The sequence below is a fragment of the Citrus clementina genome, unplaced genomic scaffold (assembly GCF_000493195.1).
Source record: "Citrus clementina cultivar Clemenules unplaced genomic scaffold, Citrus_clementina_v1.0 scaffold_7, whole genome shotgun sequence".
Taxonomy (NCBI): Eukaryota; Viridiplantae; Streptophyta; class Magnoliopsida; order Sapindales; family Rutaceae; genus Citrus; species Citrus x clementina.
Window position 1 is genome coordinate 15,961,465 of NW_006262075.1, and position 15,879 is coordinate 15,977,343.

The 15,879-nt window shown below is 35.1% G+C and overlaps 1 protein-coding gene across 3 annotated transcripts; it reads left to right on the forward strand.

The window, feature by feature from the left end:
- The first annotated feature begins 783 nt into the window (after positions 1-783).
- Positions 784-11,865, forward strand: LOC18036974 (DExH-box ATP-dependent RNA helicase DExH3). 3 transcript variants are annotated; one of them, XM_006427690.2, is made up of 19 exons: positions 784-1,151; positions 1,425-1,579; positions 1,685-1,772; positions 1,872-2,108; positions 2,504-2,599; positions 3,385-3,573; positions 3,707-3,866; positions 3,966-4,096; positions 4,314-4,484; positions 4,970-5,242; positions 5,499-5,693; positions 6,377-6,580; positions 7,711-7,780; positions 7,913-8,061; positions 8,811-9,116; positions 9,210-9,269; positions 10,085-10,237; positions 10,333-10,443; positions 11,032-11,865. In XM_006427690.2, exons 1-19 carry the CDS (start codon positions 930-932, stop codon positions 11,500-11,502), a joined length of 3,441 nt encoding a protein of 1,146 aa, XP_006427753.1. In that variant the 5' UTR covers positions 784-929; the 3' UTR covers positions 11,503-11,865. The 3 variants fall into 3 exon arrangements, with proteins under 3 accessions (XP_006427753.1, XP_024036023.1, XP_024036022.1); XM_024180254.1 differs by having other exon boundaries at positions 930-1,151; positions 1,690-1,772; XM_024180255.1 differs by lacking the exon at positions 10,333-10,443.
- The last annotated feature ends 4,014 nt before the right edge of the window (positions 11,866-15,879 follow it).

A 15,879-nucleotide genomic window follows, 5' to 3' on the forward strand; every position in this document is an offset into this window, starting at 1 on the left:
ATACTATTGACTTGAAAGAGCACAATTTGTACTCTTTAATTTATAGTATGTACATGCACCAATAAAATTCTTCTTAAAACAAAAATTTTCTTTCTAAATTAATATATATTCATTTATCAATAATTAATATTCATTTATTGGTTAATAATAACCTCATTAAAATAATATTTTTTCTTAGTCTTAACAATATTATTTTGTTGAGATTTTACTGCACATGCTTTTGCTAAAGCTTAAAATATGTGCATAGATATTTAAAAAAAATTAAATGACCTAAAATATGACTAATATATGAATTTAAATTACTTTTGTATTTGGTTGCTCCCTATGTAACTTTTGACATTTTTATAACTTGTAATACCTCCATTTTTGCACATCAAGAGATGAAACTAATTAGGATATCCTTTATGATCCTTTTGTATATTTTCATTATTTAAAGAAGCCCTTAGGATACATTTGACACACTATATTGCATTATACTGTATTGCATTATTTGATGCAGAGTGTATTATATGAGCTTGTATTGCATTAGTATTACATTATATAAATATTGTACAATGTTTGGAGTTATAGTGTATAGTATTACATATAATAATATTATATTATTATATTAAATAATTTTGTTGTGATTATTAATATCTTAAAAGTTTTATAATTTATTTTTATTAAATTATAGCAGTGTCTATAATACATTAAAACCTCAGGGAGGTATCCGTAAATTACCAAACCTAAAACTTATGAAAACGCAGTTACTCCTTTTGTAATTTCGTCTTCCTCCGTCCTGCCTTTACGTCAAGACCATCAGAGCACACAAAATCTCTGTGAATTCTAAATTAGGTTTACCAATGCGACATCTTTTTATCTGCTTCAAGCGAATGTTGCACAAATGAGTGCTCTGCCCCTCTCTCTCTCTCTTCGTAGAACTATAGAACATGCACAGAAGTTACAAGCTAGCGGGATTTCTTCTGCGGTCAATACGCTCAGTCTCCAGCAAACATTCGTTACGCCCTTCCGATACTCATAGAGCTCGAAATGACCCAGTTTTCAGCCTTCAAGTGCTGCTTCCTCTTGCACCAAAACGACGTGGTTTTTGCGGGTATGCTGCTGAGCAATTCTCCGATGATGAGTACGAGTGCGACTTTGAAGGCCATAAGGTCTTTTTTTAACTCTACTTCACTTCAATTAATTCGTTAATGCAATTAATTTGTTAATGCTTAGTAGCAAAAGCACTTAGCTAATAAAGTGCTTTTAAAAAAAATAAAAATAAAAAAGCTCTGTTAGTTTATAGAACATTGTAAAATAGACACAAATGCACTCTACAGAAACAGTATTAAGTGGTTATGCTTCATGGAAAGTGATAGAATATATGTTATAAAAGACGGGGACATAGTAAGTGGTTTAGTACTAATAAAAGGTATTGATGCCAGGCATCATCGACAGTGGCCAACATCAATGAATGGAAGTGGAAACTTGGCATGCTATTACGAAGCGAAACCGATCAGGAAGTCACATCTTGGGATAAAAGAGATAGAAGAGACTATGAGCAGATCTCATTTCTTGCTAAAAGGATGGGACTTTATAGGTATATTACTGCTGTGTGCATTATGTGTTTATCTATGTATATATTTTGTCGTTTATGGAGGATGTTATGTTGTTTTGTCTTACACACTGTTTGTTGATGTAATAGTCAAGTTTACGGAAAAGCAGTGGTTGTAAGCAAGTTTCCTCTTCCCAACTACAGGCCTGATTTGGATGATAGGCGGCCACAAAGGGAGGTAATAATTGCTGGGAGATCCTGGGAGCTTTCGATTCTATTGATATTGTAGAGTTTTTTCAATCTAGAGAGTTGAAAGTTTGATGCTTCTTTTCTGTAGGTTGTTATCCCCCTAAGCTTGCAGAGGAGAGTAGAGGGTCTACTGCAGGAACACCTGGATAGAACTCAGTTAAGTTCTGGAAAGATCAGTGAGAAGTCAGAAGAATCTAAGCCTATTGATCTGGCTGAAAATGTGAATATGAAGGAGAATACAGATTCTTTCCTTGATGGTTCTGTAATGGAGAAAGTTCTTCAGAGGAGGAGTTTGCAAATGCGTAATATGCAAAGGGCTTGGCAGGTATGATTCCACTACTTCGAGGACTAACATCTAATATTTCTATTGTGATGATCTATGCACACATTGGACATCCATGTAGTTGCTAAACGTAGTTGGCTATCACAACCATTTCACTCTGTTTGATGACTAATCACCAAGGGTTCACGATTTGCTGGTTATGACTAGTCTGAGATGAGGACAGGGTCTTGTGTTAATTCTCATCCTTATTAACTCCTTCCCTCCCATTTCCTCGTGCACAGCAGTATTCTGATGCTTCCAAGTGGGTTTCTTCTGCATCACATAGTTCCCAGTTTGTGGAGCTTCCTTCAGTGTTATAATGCGAAGTACAAAGTTTTTTCATTACCTTCTGTATCATTCTGGTTTTATTTCTACACATATGGCCTTTACATTTGCAGGAATCACCTGAAGGCAATAAGATGTTGGACTTCCGGAAATCTCTTCCTTCATTCAAGGAAAAGGAAAGGCTGCTCCAAGCCATAGCTCGGAATCAGGTGACAATTGATCTCATTGGTCAATTTCTGCAGAGTTTTTCAAACATTATGCATTTTGTTTTGGAGAAATTTTATTTTCCTCTGCTAATCTGTGTTGAAGGACTATTTTATCAGTCATCTATTTGGTTTTATGTTTCTAAAGGATTGATGTATTTGTCTAGGCATTATGTTTTTCTATTTATCTTTTACCTTTGGGTTCTTTGGGTGGAAATTACTCCTTTTTTCCCCCTAGATGTTCTAAGTAAAATCTTCGTTTTGACTTAAAAAATGAAGATAATATGATTAAAATTATCTGAAGGGAAATGACTAGGGTGACATCATCTGAAAATCATGGTGTATTTTATTGTTTAGCTGTAGATTGTTGGTTCTGAGAATTGGTACTATTTATGAATGAGGGCCAGTTTGGTTGATGATTATTCTCATGATTAACTTGGAAATTAATTTTGGAAGTAAAATGGGGAAATAAAATGGAACTATCTGTCCTGGGACTTACTCCTCCTTTTGCCTTTTGTCCATGCTCTTCAGATCTTCTTCTATTTCTCCTTTTTAGCAATAACTAAGTTGCAAAATAATTGTGCAGCATAATTGAAGGCCTTTTTCCATCTGATCTTTCATTAAAAATGCTAAGTGACTATGTTTTTTTCTTACCATCATCGACTTTTAGCATCTCCTTCATTTGAAGAACAATTATGAGAGGTTTTAAGAAATCTGAATCGATAATTTTCTTTGCATGTTTTATATATCTCATTCACTGTCATCATCGTTATGAATTGCCATTATTGCAGGTTATAGTGATATCTGGGGAAACAGGATGTGGTAAGACCACTCAACTTCCGCAATACATATTAGAGTCAGAAATAGAATCTGGTCGTGGAGCATTTTGTAACATAATATGCACACAACCTCGAAGAATATCTGCTATGGCTGTTTCAGAGAGAGTGTCTGCAGAGCGAGGGGAGCCTCTTGGTGAAACAGTGAGATTTTACTCCCTCAATAGACTAGCAGATGCACACACAGATGCATAAATTGCATTGTTCAGTTGGTAGTCTTTGAATTAAAGAGCTTTCTCCATTTTGCCACTATACTACAACAGATATTTTTTGGTAGGTTGGCTACAAAGTTCGATTAGAGGGTATGAAAGGAAAAAATACCCATCTGCTCTTTTGTACCAGTGGTATTTTACTTCGACGTCTGCTAAGTGACCACAACTTGAATGGTGTTACCCATGTGTTTGTTGATGAAATTCATGAGCGAGGCATGAATGAAGGTGTGCTTACTGATAATATTACTATCATGCCTATCTCTGAAGTAGCATTCCTGTACAAGTCTTGAGATTTTTTATTTTATTTTATGTTGTGTATTACAGATTTTCTGTTGATTGTCTTGAAGGATCTTCTTCCACGTCGTCGGGATTTGAGGTTGATTTTAATGAGTGCCACTCTGAATGCTGAGCTGTTCTCCAATTATTTTGGCGGAGCTCCCACGATTCACATTCCGGTAAGGTAGAAGTTGATTTCATTCTTAATGTTCATCTCAACCGCCATTCTGCATCTTGTAAAATTATTTACATTCTCCTCTCCGGTATTGTGCATTTTGTTATGAAGAGTTGAATCAGGTTCTCATTATACATGTAGGATAAAATTTTCCTGTGTTAGCTTTCCTCAGTGTAAAGTGTATGTTTTCTTTTTTAATTATTTTTTTCTATATTATTCAGGGCTTCACATATCCAGTTCAAGCACACTTTCTGGAAGATGTATTGGAAATGACTGGATATAAGTTGACTTCTTTAAACCAAGTTGATGACTATGGACAAGAGAAATTGTGGAAGACACAGAGGCAGCTGTTGCCACGGAAAAGGAAAAACCAGATCACTGCTCTTGTTGAGGTGCAATAGTAAACTGTCTGCACAGCTGGATAAAAAGAATATATTGGCATGATCATTCACAGTAGCCTCATGTTGAATATGAATACCTTATGGACACATTCTTATGTGATCATTATATTTCCTTCTGAAAATGTGACAGACTTAATGTCTATCTGAAGCTTTGTTTTGGAAGACACTATTGTTCACGACAATCCAACTGTTGTTCTTTGCCTTTGCTGGAAAAGAATTTTAACATGATACTCTTCGTCATTTGCTTGAATTTGTAATCTTGGCTCTCAATCTAGTCCACTTTAATCAATAATTGAGCACGAGTCTTCCGTTTTCTCATTTGTAAGTTGGTCTGAATATCAAAATTTGAAAAGCTTTTGTCAATATCTTTTTATTCAACTATTGAATTAGGTTGCATGCTACAGAAAATGCATATTATTATTCTTAAGTGTTCTGTGGAATTTAGCTTGATCTTTGATTCTTGTTCTTTTTGGCAGGATGCTCTTCATAAATCTAATTTTGAAAATTATAGTTCCAGAGCACGTGATTCTCTAGCAAGTTGGACAGCCGATTGCATAGGATTTAATCTTATTGAGGCAGTTCTATGCCACATATGTCGAAAAGAGTGTCCAGGTGCTGTGTTAGTATTTATGACTGGTTGGGAGGATATCAGCTGTCTGAGGGATCAACTTAAGTCTCATCCCCTTTTGGGAGATCCTAATCGAGTTCTGCTTTTAACTTGTCATGGTTCAATGCCTACATCTGAACAGGTAGGTATTTCTGCTTAAAAAATATGGGGATCTGCACTCTCGTTCCATCAGCAAATTCTATGTAATGAAAATAGTCCTGCCTGGCAGTCAACGCTGTTTTTTCCCTTTTGTTAGGGTACTTTGTGCCTCAGTTGCATGCTGTAATTTACTAAATTTATCAATGGTTATAACATTATGAAAACGTAAGATGATTAGCATTTCATTATAGAGTTTTATGCATGTCAGGTTCACCAACTTCTGCCATCACTTTTTGCAGAAATTCATTTTTGAGAAAGCACCTCCTAATATTCGCAAAATTGTTCTGGCAACAAATATGGCAGAGGCAAGTATTACAATTAATGACATAGTCTTCGTGGTTGATTGTGGGAAAGCGAAGGAGACCACTTATGATGCATTGAATAACACTCCCTGTCTGCTACCTTCTTGGATATCACAGGCATCTGCTCGACAAGTAAGTTTCTTTGTACATTGGTTGCTTCAATTTTCAGTTACTGGTGTAATCCTCAATTGTTTCTGCACCATGGTCAGAAGGCTATGGATGTGAATCATCTTCTAATTTTTAGAAATGTGATGGATGGTGAGATTGTGTTGTTTCCTGTATTGTTGTGTTAGTACAATTCACTTGACTTGTGCAGTTAAAGAAGATAGAGAGCATTTATATCTTTTTTCTTGTTCTTCAACAATATTGATTAGCTAGAAAAGAAAATAACTTGAATGCATTGTTGGGTCAGTGAAATTGGCAGAGCCCTTACCTTCTTCTGGTTTTAATCATTTCCTTCTTCATATTATCACAAACATGCGTGCATAGATGTGCATTATTATTGCTGGCCGGTGGTATTTGCTTTTATGGTAATAATGACGGTTTCCCTCAGAATTTTTGCAAACCTGCGGCCATTTGTGAATGCATTATTATTTTTCTCAAGCCTTTGCTAGATGGTATCTTTTTGATTGTGCACATAGTACAAAGCCTAGAAGTTTTGTTGCCAACTCCCATTTCCCCATACCATGACATCTGTAGTTATCTTTTAATTTGTCTAGCTTAGCATTTTTTTTTTCTTTTGGGATAGGAGTCTATTCTATCCATCTTAGCATGTAAAGATGCTTATTGTCAGTTGGGTTATATGTCGGTTGCAGAGAAGGGGCAGGGCTGGCCGAGTCCAGCCTGGACAATGTTACCACCTATACCCCAGATGTGTTTATGAAGCCTTTGCTGAATATCAACTTCCTGAACTTTTGAGAACTCCCTTGAACTCTCTCTGCTTGCAAATAAAGAGTTTGCAAGTTGGAAGCATAGGAGAATTCTTGTCAGCAGCTTTGCAGCCACCAGAACCATTGGCTGTAAGTAATTTTATGAATTTATTTATACTTTCAGCTCCTCATCCTTGCTATGAATGGTTGCATATGTTTAGTAACTGCAAGTTTACTTAGATATGAAGATGGATCAAAATTATTACTGAAGGCCAATTGTAGGGCTGTGGCAGGATATTCCTGAATTATGATGCTTGGAGGAGATTCTTACTCCCGTTGCGTGCATATCCGTGAGATTTATCAATATGATGGAGACTGCAAACCTGGAATTGACTACTTTTTCTCTTAAATAGTATGCAAAACAGATCAAGGAGGAGAAAGAGAAGGAGAGTACTAAAGAATACTTGAGTGACAGTAAGTAGAAAAAGCCTAGTAGATTAAAAGTAGAGAAGATCTGGGAGTCAACATGGGAAACAAAGCATTAATGAACACTTAGAACAAAATATTAAGTGGTAAAATCATGGAAAAGGGAATAGGAGGTGGAAAAATTATTAGAGATTACAACTATAAATAACCCCAGCTGGCCTAGGAGTGGGGCAAATTATTCATATTCCATGACTACCATTTGCCATCCTTTTTATAGGCTTTAAAACCTTATTCATTAATGAGCAAGAAAAAGATTATTCTACCCACTAAAATTTTCCTAATGTAGCAAAATATCAAGACCTAAAAATAAGAACTTGTATTAACCCTGTAATGATCCTGTGTCATCAGATCAACTCAAGTAAACCTAAGATATATAAAATTCCATGCAGGAATATTCTATGCCCTGAAGATAGTTGGTCCACCTAAGTACTTAAGATCTGCAATCCCCTTGGATCTAGAAATTTAGATGTGCTAAGGGCATACCAATGCGCATCAATGGAAATCTGACCAAGAGATAATGAGGAGAGTCAGCAATTTCATTATATGAGCCAAAACACATGGAGATACAAAAATGTGTGAATGAATTTGAACCTTTTTTTTTTTAAACAAAATGCTTAAATCAATTTAAACATGCACATTTTAGTCGCACTTATGTGTGCATTGTCATCTCCTACGTATCAAAAGATGTTTTATGTATGATTTTTTAAATCCAAATAAATACAGTTTTTATCTATATTTATCTTGTCAATAACTTCCTATGCTATGGCATAAATTGAGAAGTTCTCCAATGACAGGTCCAAAATGCTGTCGACTTCTTAAAGAGGATTGGTGCATTGGATGAGAAGGAGAATCTGACAAATCTTGGTTAGTTCGGTAATCCTATTATGAGGAGAGAGATTTACAATTGTGTTTAGTTTATATGTATTAGTATCTTTTCCTGTTTATTTAACCACTTTCTTTGTTTTTATAATTTTTTTTTTTTAACCTTGCTATTAGGAAAATTTTTGTCGATGCTGCCAGTAGATCCCAAGCTAGGGAAAATGCTAGTCATGGGTGCTATATTTCGTTGCTTTGATCCAGTTTTAACAATAGTATCTGGGCTTAGTGTTAGAGATCCTTTCCTTTTGCCTCAAGAAAAAAAGAATGTAAGTAAGGAAATCATCATTTACTATTCAACTCTGTATGGGTTGTTTGTCTTATTAATGTCAACTCCACAGCTAATAATGCAGACTTGTAGCGCATGATTTCATGTGCATGAAATATTATTTCATTGATAGCTATGTTCTGATGCTTCTTATGCTCCCAGAAAGCAAATTCTTTTTTACCAAAGCACCAGTTTTGGCAAGAATATGAGATGGAAAACGTGAAGAGCGTTATTAGCCATTGAAATCTTGCCATAATACATTTGCTCAAAGACGAGACCACAAAATATCATGTCTCATAATGAAGCTATAATAGACAAATGGTGCTGTAGTACATTGTGTTACTCTTTTGAGTTTTCCATAATAAATTTGCGCACAGACTAGACAACAAGATATCATGTATCTTAATGAAGCTGTAATAGATGAATGGTGCTGTAGTACATTGTGTTATTCTTTTGAGTTCGGAAATGCGAATGCTGTCGCAGAAAGAAAAAACAATTTGATATAAGAAAAGGATGGGATTATTAGAATTTTAATTTTGTCCATTACTATTAGTCCAGATCTTTTGCATGATTAGGATGATTTACTCATTGATTTGGCCTTTGGAACTGCTCAGATGTGCATCTACACAAACACTGAAAGATGCACTGTTGTGATATTGTAGCTTGCTGGGACCTAGCAAGTGGAAGCATCAGATTTCATTTCTTAGGAAGCTTCCTGCATTAATTATTGATTTTTTCTTGCTGGTGTAGTTGGCTGAAATAGCTAAGTCTAGATTCTCAGCAAAGGACTACAGTGATCATATGGCTCTTGTCCGTGCATATGAAGGATGGAAAGATGCTGAAAGAGAAGGATCAGGATATGAGTATTGCTGGAGGAATTTCCTATCTGCACAAACTCTTCAAGCCATTCATTCTCTTCGAAAGCAGTTTACATTCATTTTACGAGATGCTGGCCTACTAGATGAAGATGGTGGCAACAATAAATTAAGTCACAACCAGTCACTGGTCCGGGCAGTCATATGTTCTGGCCTGTATCCTGGCATAACATCTGTTGTGGTAAGTTCTCTCTGCTTAAAGCTACTCATGCTGTCTTTCATCCAGAAACTAGTTAGTTTCACTGACGTTCACTGCTTTTCACTTTATGTTCAGCATAGAGAGACGTCCATGTCCTTCAAAACAATGGATGATGGTCAAGTTTTTCTATATGCAGTAAGTGTACAAGTGATTGTGTCTAACCAAAAGTAGACATGTATTTGTTGGGTCATGAAAGTGAGCCTTTTTTTTTAATTGTTTTATTTTTAGTTATTTTTCTCCTTGAATTTGGATGTGGATCAGTGGATCCAAGTTTTTTGCTGTTTCTCCTCTATTGCATTGGGATAACTGAAATTTCCATTCTATATAGAAAAAACATTGCGATGATACTGAATTTAAGCTCACATTATAATTTATTTTGATTTAAACATGATTATATCTTATTGCAATAGGAGCTTATTCAACACTTGATACCCACCAAGAAGAATATATGGCTTATGCTGAATGGCTCAGGGGCTGCTTGTCTGTCTGATAGAGAACATGAACTTCAAATACTTTGCATCCTTTATGGAACATTGTAGCTAGTATATATAAATCTTTCACCACATCTTTGATATAGCTTAGCTTAAGGCTTGGCCAAGGCATGTACTTTTGATAGTTACATAATTGAAGCCTGGCACAATTGTTAATAGATGGAGACTCAGACTTATCCTGGTTCAGTGTTGTTCCTGATTATGTTTTCATTTTAAAAGAAATACAAAATCTCTTATCTGCCTGACACGTCGTGTCATACAACTACATCTTCAGTTAAGAATATTTAATAGCACTTTCTTATAACAAGTATCCTCAGCAGTAATATTTATCCATCTACTTGTCCTTCAATGTTTTTTCGTGCAATAAATTTCTGCGTATTTACTTTCTTTCTGGTACTTGGCAAATGTTGCTTAAGGTATTCATACAGCTAATTTACACCTTTAATGCTTCTGCTTCAGAATTCTGTGAATGCACGTTACCAGACAATTCCTTACCCATGGCTGGTCTTTGGCGAAAAAATAAAGGTCAATGCAGTTTTCATACGTGATTCCACTGGAATATCTGATTCCATACTAATCCTTTTCGGTGGGGCTCTAAGCTCTGGGGTACAGGTACTTCATCGTCCATAGATTAATATTTTGCTTTTTATTTTCTCAGTATATCCAACTGCTATAAATTTTACAATCATGAACTTTCCTCTTCTTAGGCTGGCCACTTGAAAATGCTGCAAGGTTACATTGATTTTTTCATGGATCCTAGCTTGGCAGAATGCTTTTTAAAGTTTAAGGAGGAACTTGATAAGCTTATTCAGAAAAAGGTGTGTCTATAGAAGGGGTAGAGCTTAAATTATATCATTCATTAATAATCACATTTCACATGCAACTAATAGTTTCCTTTTTACTGTCTTTTCCTTTCTCTCTTTTTTCTGTCTTTTCCTTTTTATTTCTTTCTTTATTATTATTTTAAATGGTCATGCATTTTTTGGGGGAGAAATGGAATACTTAGGCGTCGAACTTACCCATTTCTTTTATGCCATGGTGCCAACAATCTTCAACTTAGGGGTTTATATGCCATGGTGCCAACAATCTTCAACTTGGGGGTTTATGACCATTTAAAAGGCCAAAGTATATGTGATAGTATGCTAATAATAATTTATTTCATTAATAATATGAGACAACAATGGTAGTTAAGAGAAATTATTATAATTGTTATGCATGTGTGGTAAGCCTGAGAATGAAAGAAAACCTCAATAGCACTCGACCCTGCATAAGTCAAATTAATTATGGTTGGCAATTATAATTGTGATTCAAGTATAGGTGTTTCTCAGGACTGAGTTTATGATTTTTCTCGTGCTTTTATGAGAAATCTTGTTATAGTTAGTGATTATGGTTGTTTGATGATGTAGCTTGACAATCCTAGCCTTGACATTCTTAAGGAAGGCAAGTACCTTATGCTTGCCGTTCAAGAGCTTGTATCAGGAGATTTATGTGAGGGAAGATTTGTTTTTGGTCGTCAAAGCAAGAAGTCTAAGGAGTCTACTGATAACTGTAGATTTACGAAAGATGGAACAAATCCTAAAAGCTTGCTACAAACTCTGTTGATGAGAGCAAGGCATTCGCCTCCAAAATACAAAACTAAGCACCTTAAGACAAATGAGTTCAGAGCACTTGTAGAATTCAAGGGAATGCAATTTGTAGGCAAACCAAAGAAAAACAAGCAGTTAGCAGAAAGGGATGCTGCTGTTGAGGCGTTGGCCTGGTTAACGCACACTTCTAATACCAATCAAGATGAAGAAGGTGACTCACCACCAGACGTCACTGATAATATGCTAAAGCTTCTCGGGAAACGTAGGAAATCTAAACGTCACTCTGGGTAATGATCAATCCTTCAAGAATGCCTCTTCCTCGACAGCTGCTACTGTATATGTTCACGCCATATACTGGTGTACAAAACGGAGCATTTAATGAATCATCGTCCAGAAGTGTGGAATTGCCAAACCTATGGTTTCTAATCTAAAGGTCAGTGGGGTTCAAAGCTTCTTGGAACCACCTACATGATACACACCGTCGGCAAGGTCTTCATTATTAACAAAGAGATCATGATATGTATGTAGTTTGTTGATCATTTATCAATCAAATGTGTTAATGGCTGTAATTATAGCCGAGGCAGTTTTTCATTATAGGTGACCACATTTGCCATCAAATAATTCCATTATATATTCAAGTCCCGAAATCATTTAGATGACTGGAGTTGATTCATCGAGATTATAACTGAACCAAAGTCATTTTGCCACTTGACAGAGATACCGGATTTTGATAGTTTTTAGTTGAATTAGCCGATTCTACATGTAAATGATTTTATCTCATTGGTGATAAACAATTTTCATAAAATTAACAATATGTTTATTGTCTAGGAAAAAAATGTGTATTTCATCATCTAAATCACATTAAATATTATTTCAGTTGTATATTACATCTTTCACCTGGTAACAGCTAAGCTAATTTTAAACGCAAAAATTATCATTGAGTTATTTTAATTTATAATCTTGCAAAAATTATAGGTACAAACATGATTTTCTTACCTTGTCATTTCAGTGCATCTCCCTGATTAGTTGCTTGCCCAAGCATTGGATGGTTAATTGAATCTCCATTTTCGAACCCAAACTGTATGTTATCTTATTATTCACTGGCAGAATCACCCTCGTTCAAAAATATTGGTGTGAAGTCGATATCTTTTTGTCAATTTAGGAGAACTCTTCCATTCTTCGTATTTGGTTGGAGCGAGCCATGGATCAGAGCAGGGGCAGATCCATTAAGGGACCAGCATGGGCAGTGGCCCCTATAAAGAAAAAAAATTTAATAATTTAATACCCAATATTTTATATTAAAATAAATAGTTATTTTATAGGCTTGTACGGTGCCGTTTATTTACAAAATTAAAAAAGAAGAAGCTTGTAGAAGAAGAAGAGTCGAAGTCTCGAAGAAGAAGAATAAGATACAAATACAAGTTTATCGTTAATAAGGAAGTTGAAATATTGAATTGGAATTTTCTATTCAAAACAGAATTAAAGAATATAAACTTTTTTATCTATGGGTAACGCTTGATTGACTGACGAATCACCAGACAACTTATCAATTCAAGGTAATTCTTAATCTTGAACAATGATTTTGTTAATATTAGTTTGTATTTGTCTTGATTCTTGATTCTTGAACTTGAAATCTTGAATAATGAACATTGTTTCCAATTTTCTATCGTCATTGTTAGCAAATAATTAAGAGGAGTAGCCAACTGATTTTTCAGTCCCAATGTCCCATCGTGGAATACTGGAATGGTTCTAGTTAGGGATGGCAATTGTACCCGCAAACCCGCAAACCCGTAAACCCGCCCAAACCCACCCGCCAAAACCCGCCCGTTGCGGGTAATTTTATCCGTTGCGGGCAGGTTTAGTATTATAAATTAAAACCCGCACATGGATGCGGGTGGGTTTGGTATTAACCTTATATCCGGTGGATACCAGCATGGATATCCACCAAACCCGCAATAATTTTTTTTAAATATTTTTAATTTAGTTTAAATATAAAAATATATAAAGAAAATAATGTAATTAATCAAATTACTAAATAGCTAAAGGCTCAAAGTTATGTATGTGTGTATATGACTCATCTCCTATTCTAAAGTCATAACCTAAAGAAAACTAAAGACATTTCCCTTCGAATTAGTATTTGAAAATATTAATCTTAATTATTATTATAGCCATTGTGTTGGATGGGTGCTTATAGTGGTGAATAAAATGAATATCTTCTCTTGGATCTTATTTTAAATGATAATATGAAATGTAATTATTATTTTTAGATATTAGTTTGTGCTTTTTAAATAGATTTGTGTAATTTATACTTAAATTTGAAATTTGTGTTGAATTGATGTGGAAATTTTACTTTTTTATTTACATTGTTTAAATATAAAATTAAATATGTTATATGGAATTTGAGGTTATTATTATAAATTTATATATTAAAAATTTGTGATTTTAAATACGGAAACCCGCAAAAAATCCGCCGGATACCATTGCGGGTTTGGTAATTGTTAAAACCCGCTGCGGGTGGGTTTTTTAAAAAAAATTAAAACCCGCTGCGGGTTGCGGGTGGGTTTGGTAATTTAAATTTTGTGCGGATTTGGGTTTGGTAATGGCAAACCCGCTGCGGGCGGTGCCCATTGCCATCCCTAGTTCTAGTTAGTATCCTTTATTCTCAACTGCTAGTTATTATCTGATTTTTCAGTCCCAATGTCCCATCGTGGATAAGACCAGTTGATTAAAGTACTTTATTTTCCATTATATTAATAATTACTTATTTACATTAAAAATTTTATTGAATTTTTTTAAAAATTCTTTGGCCCCTCCAGCCAAGATTAGCCTGTTCCGCCCCTGGATCAGCGGAGCCGTATGGCTGTCCAACCATGCTAGAAACAGAAGAAACACAGGATTCCGTCGAAATGACAGAGAGAGAGAGAGAGAGAGAGAGAGAGAGCAACCTGAGCTAAGCTTGTATTTTCGAGTGAAGAGGACGTTATCTGTCATTTTATCCAATTTTTGGGTTAGAAAACAGTGATTTAAGTAATTGCTTGGTATGAATCTTAGTGCACAATATTTAAACAGCTTTGTCAAGTGCTAAATTCACTCTTAGAAAACCAGCATCATAGTCTTAATAATAGCTAAGCTAATTTTAAATACAAAAACCATGATATGAATTATTTTAAATTACAAAATTAGCAAAAAAAAAAAATGAAATTCAATCATTGTCCTTTCAGTGCACTTGTTCATCGTTGAGATGAATGATGGTTCATAGATGGAAGCCTACCTCTCCTTGATATTATCTACTAGCACAAGCATGGGATGGTTAATCAAATTTCAATTTTGGTACTCCAATTATACATTATCCCATTATCTACTTCAAAAGTTACCTTTACTTGAAAAAAAAAAAAAAAAAACTATAGAACTGCTACTCTTTATCAATTTGATAGAACCCTCCTTTTCTTCAGTGTTAGGTTTGAGTGAGACATGGATTCGAGGAATTGTATGGTAGTCCAACCACCCCAGTGCCAGACACAAAAGAAAGCAAAGATTCCATTGAAACGACATAGAGGGAGCGCGTCTGGAGCCGCTCTTATCTTTTTACAGGAAGGTGCATGTGAGTTATTTTAAAATATTATTTTGAAGAGATTACAACAAAAAACATGGCAGTTTTACCTTGTCCTTCTAGTGCACCTATTCATTGTTGAGACGAATGGTGGTGATTAGATGGAAGTCCACGTCTTTTTGATTGGCTGCTCAGAGAAAATGTTACAAGATATTAAAAAAAAAAAAAAGTGCATGCATGAAATCTTATAAGCAAGAATATCCATATTTGGAATCTTACAGTTGCTTCTGCTTAATTAAAAGAACTTTTAATTTCTTTTTCTATGTTTATCTTTGAACATAGAGTCATCTTCACTTGAGAATAAAGGCGCGGAGTCGCTATGTCTTTGTTATTTTGGAAGAAACCTTCCTTTCTTCTGTGTTTGGTTGGAGCGATCATGGATCAGAGGAACTATATGGTTGTCCACCCCATGCTAGATACAGAAGAAAGGAATAAGAATTTTACCGTATTAGAATTAATAAAGGTGTTTGGCATAAAAGAAAGCGAAAGAAAACTTTAACTGAGAAAATTCTTATTGATTAAAATCTTGAATTATTCATTATGATCATGTTAACTATTATTTATAGTTACACTAAAAACTGATTACAGAAGTAGAGCTCAAAGCTGCAGTGTTAACAAACTAATCAGCCTTCCAATCATAATATGCCAGCTGGATAAATCGTTACAACTTAATCAAACCAAATAACCACCCAATCCAGCTCAACAAATCAGTACGTCATCAGCCAGCTCAGCAGCTTCAGCTTATACACTTAACATCCCCCCTCAAGCTTAACCTGGTGAAGTCAGGGTGAGCTTGTCTCGCAGGTAATGAAAAGGATGATAAGCTAAAGCCTTTGTAAGGATATCAACTGAGTTATGGGAACTAGGAACATAACTAACTTGGAAGCTCTTATTAGCAATCTTTTCTCGCAAGAAATGAACATCAAGTTCTATGTGTTTAGTCCGGGAGTGGAATTTGGGATTACTTGCTAAGGCAGCAGCACTTTGGTTATCACACCAAATGACAGGAGTATAAACAAGAGAAATACCAATTTCAGTCAGCAAGGACTTAAGCCACA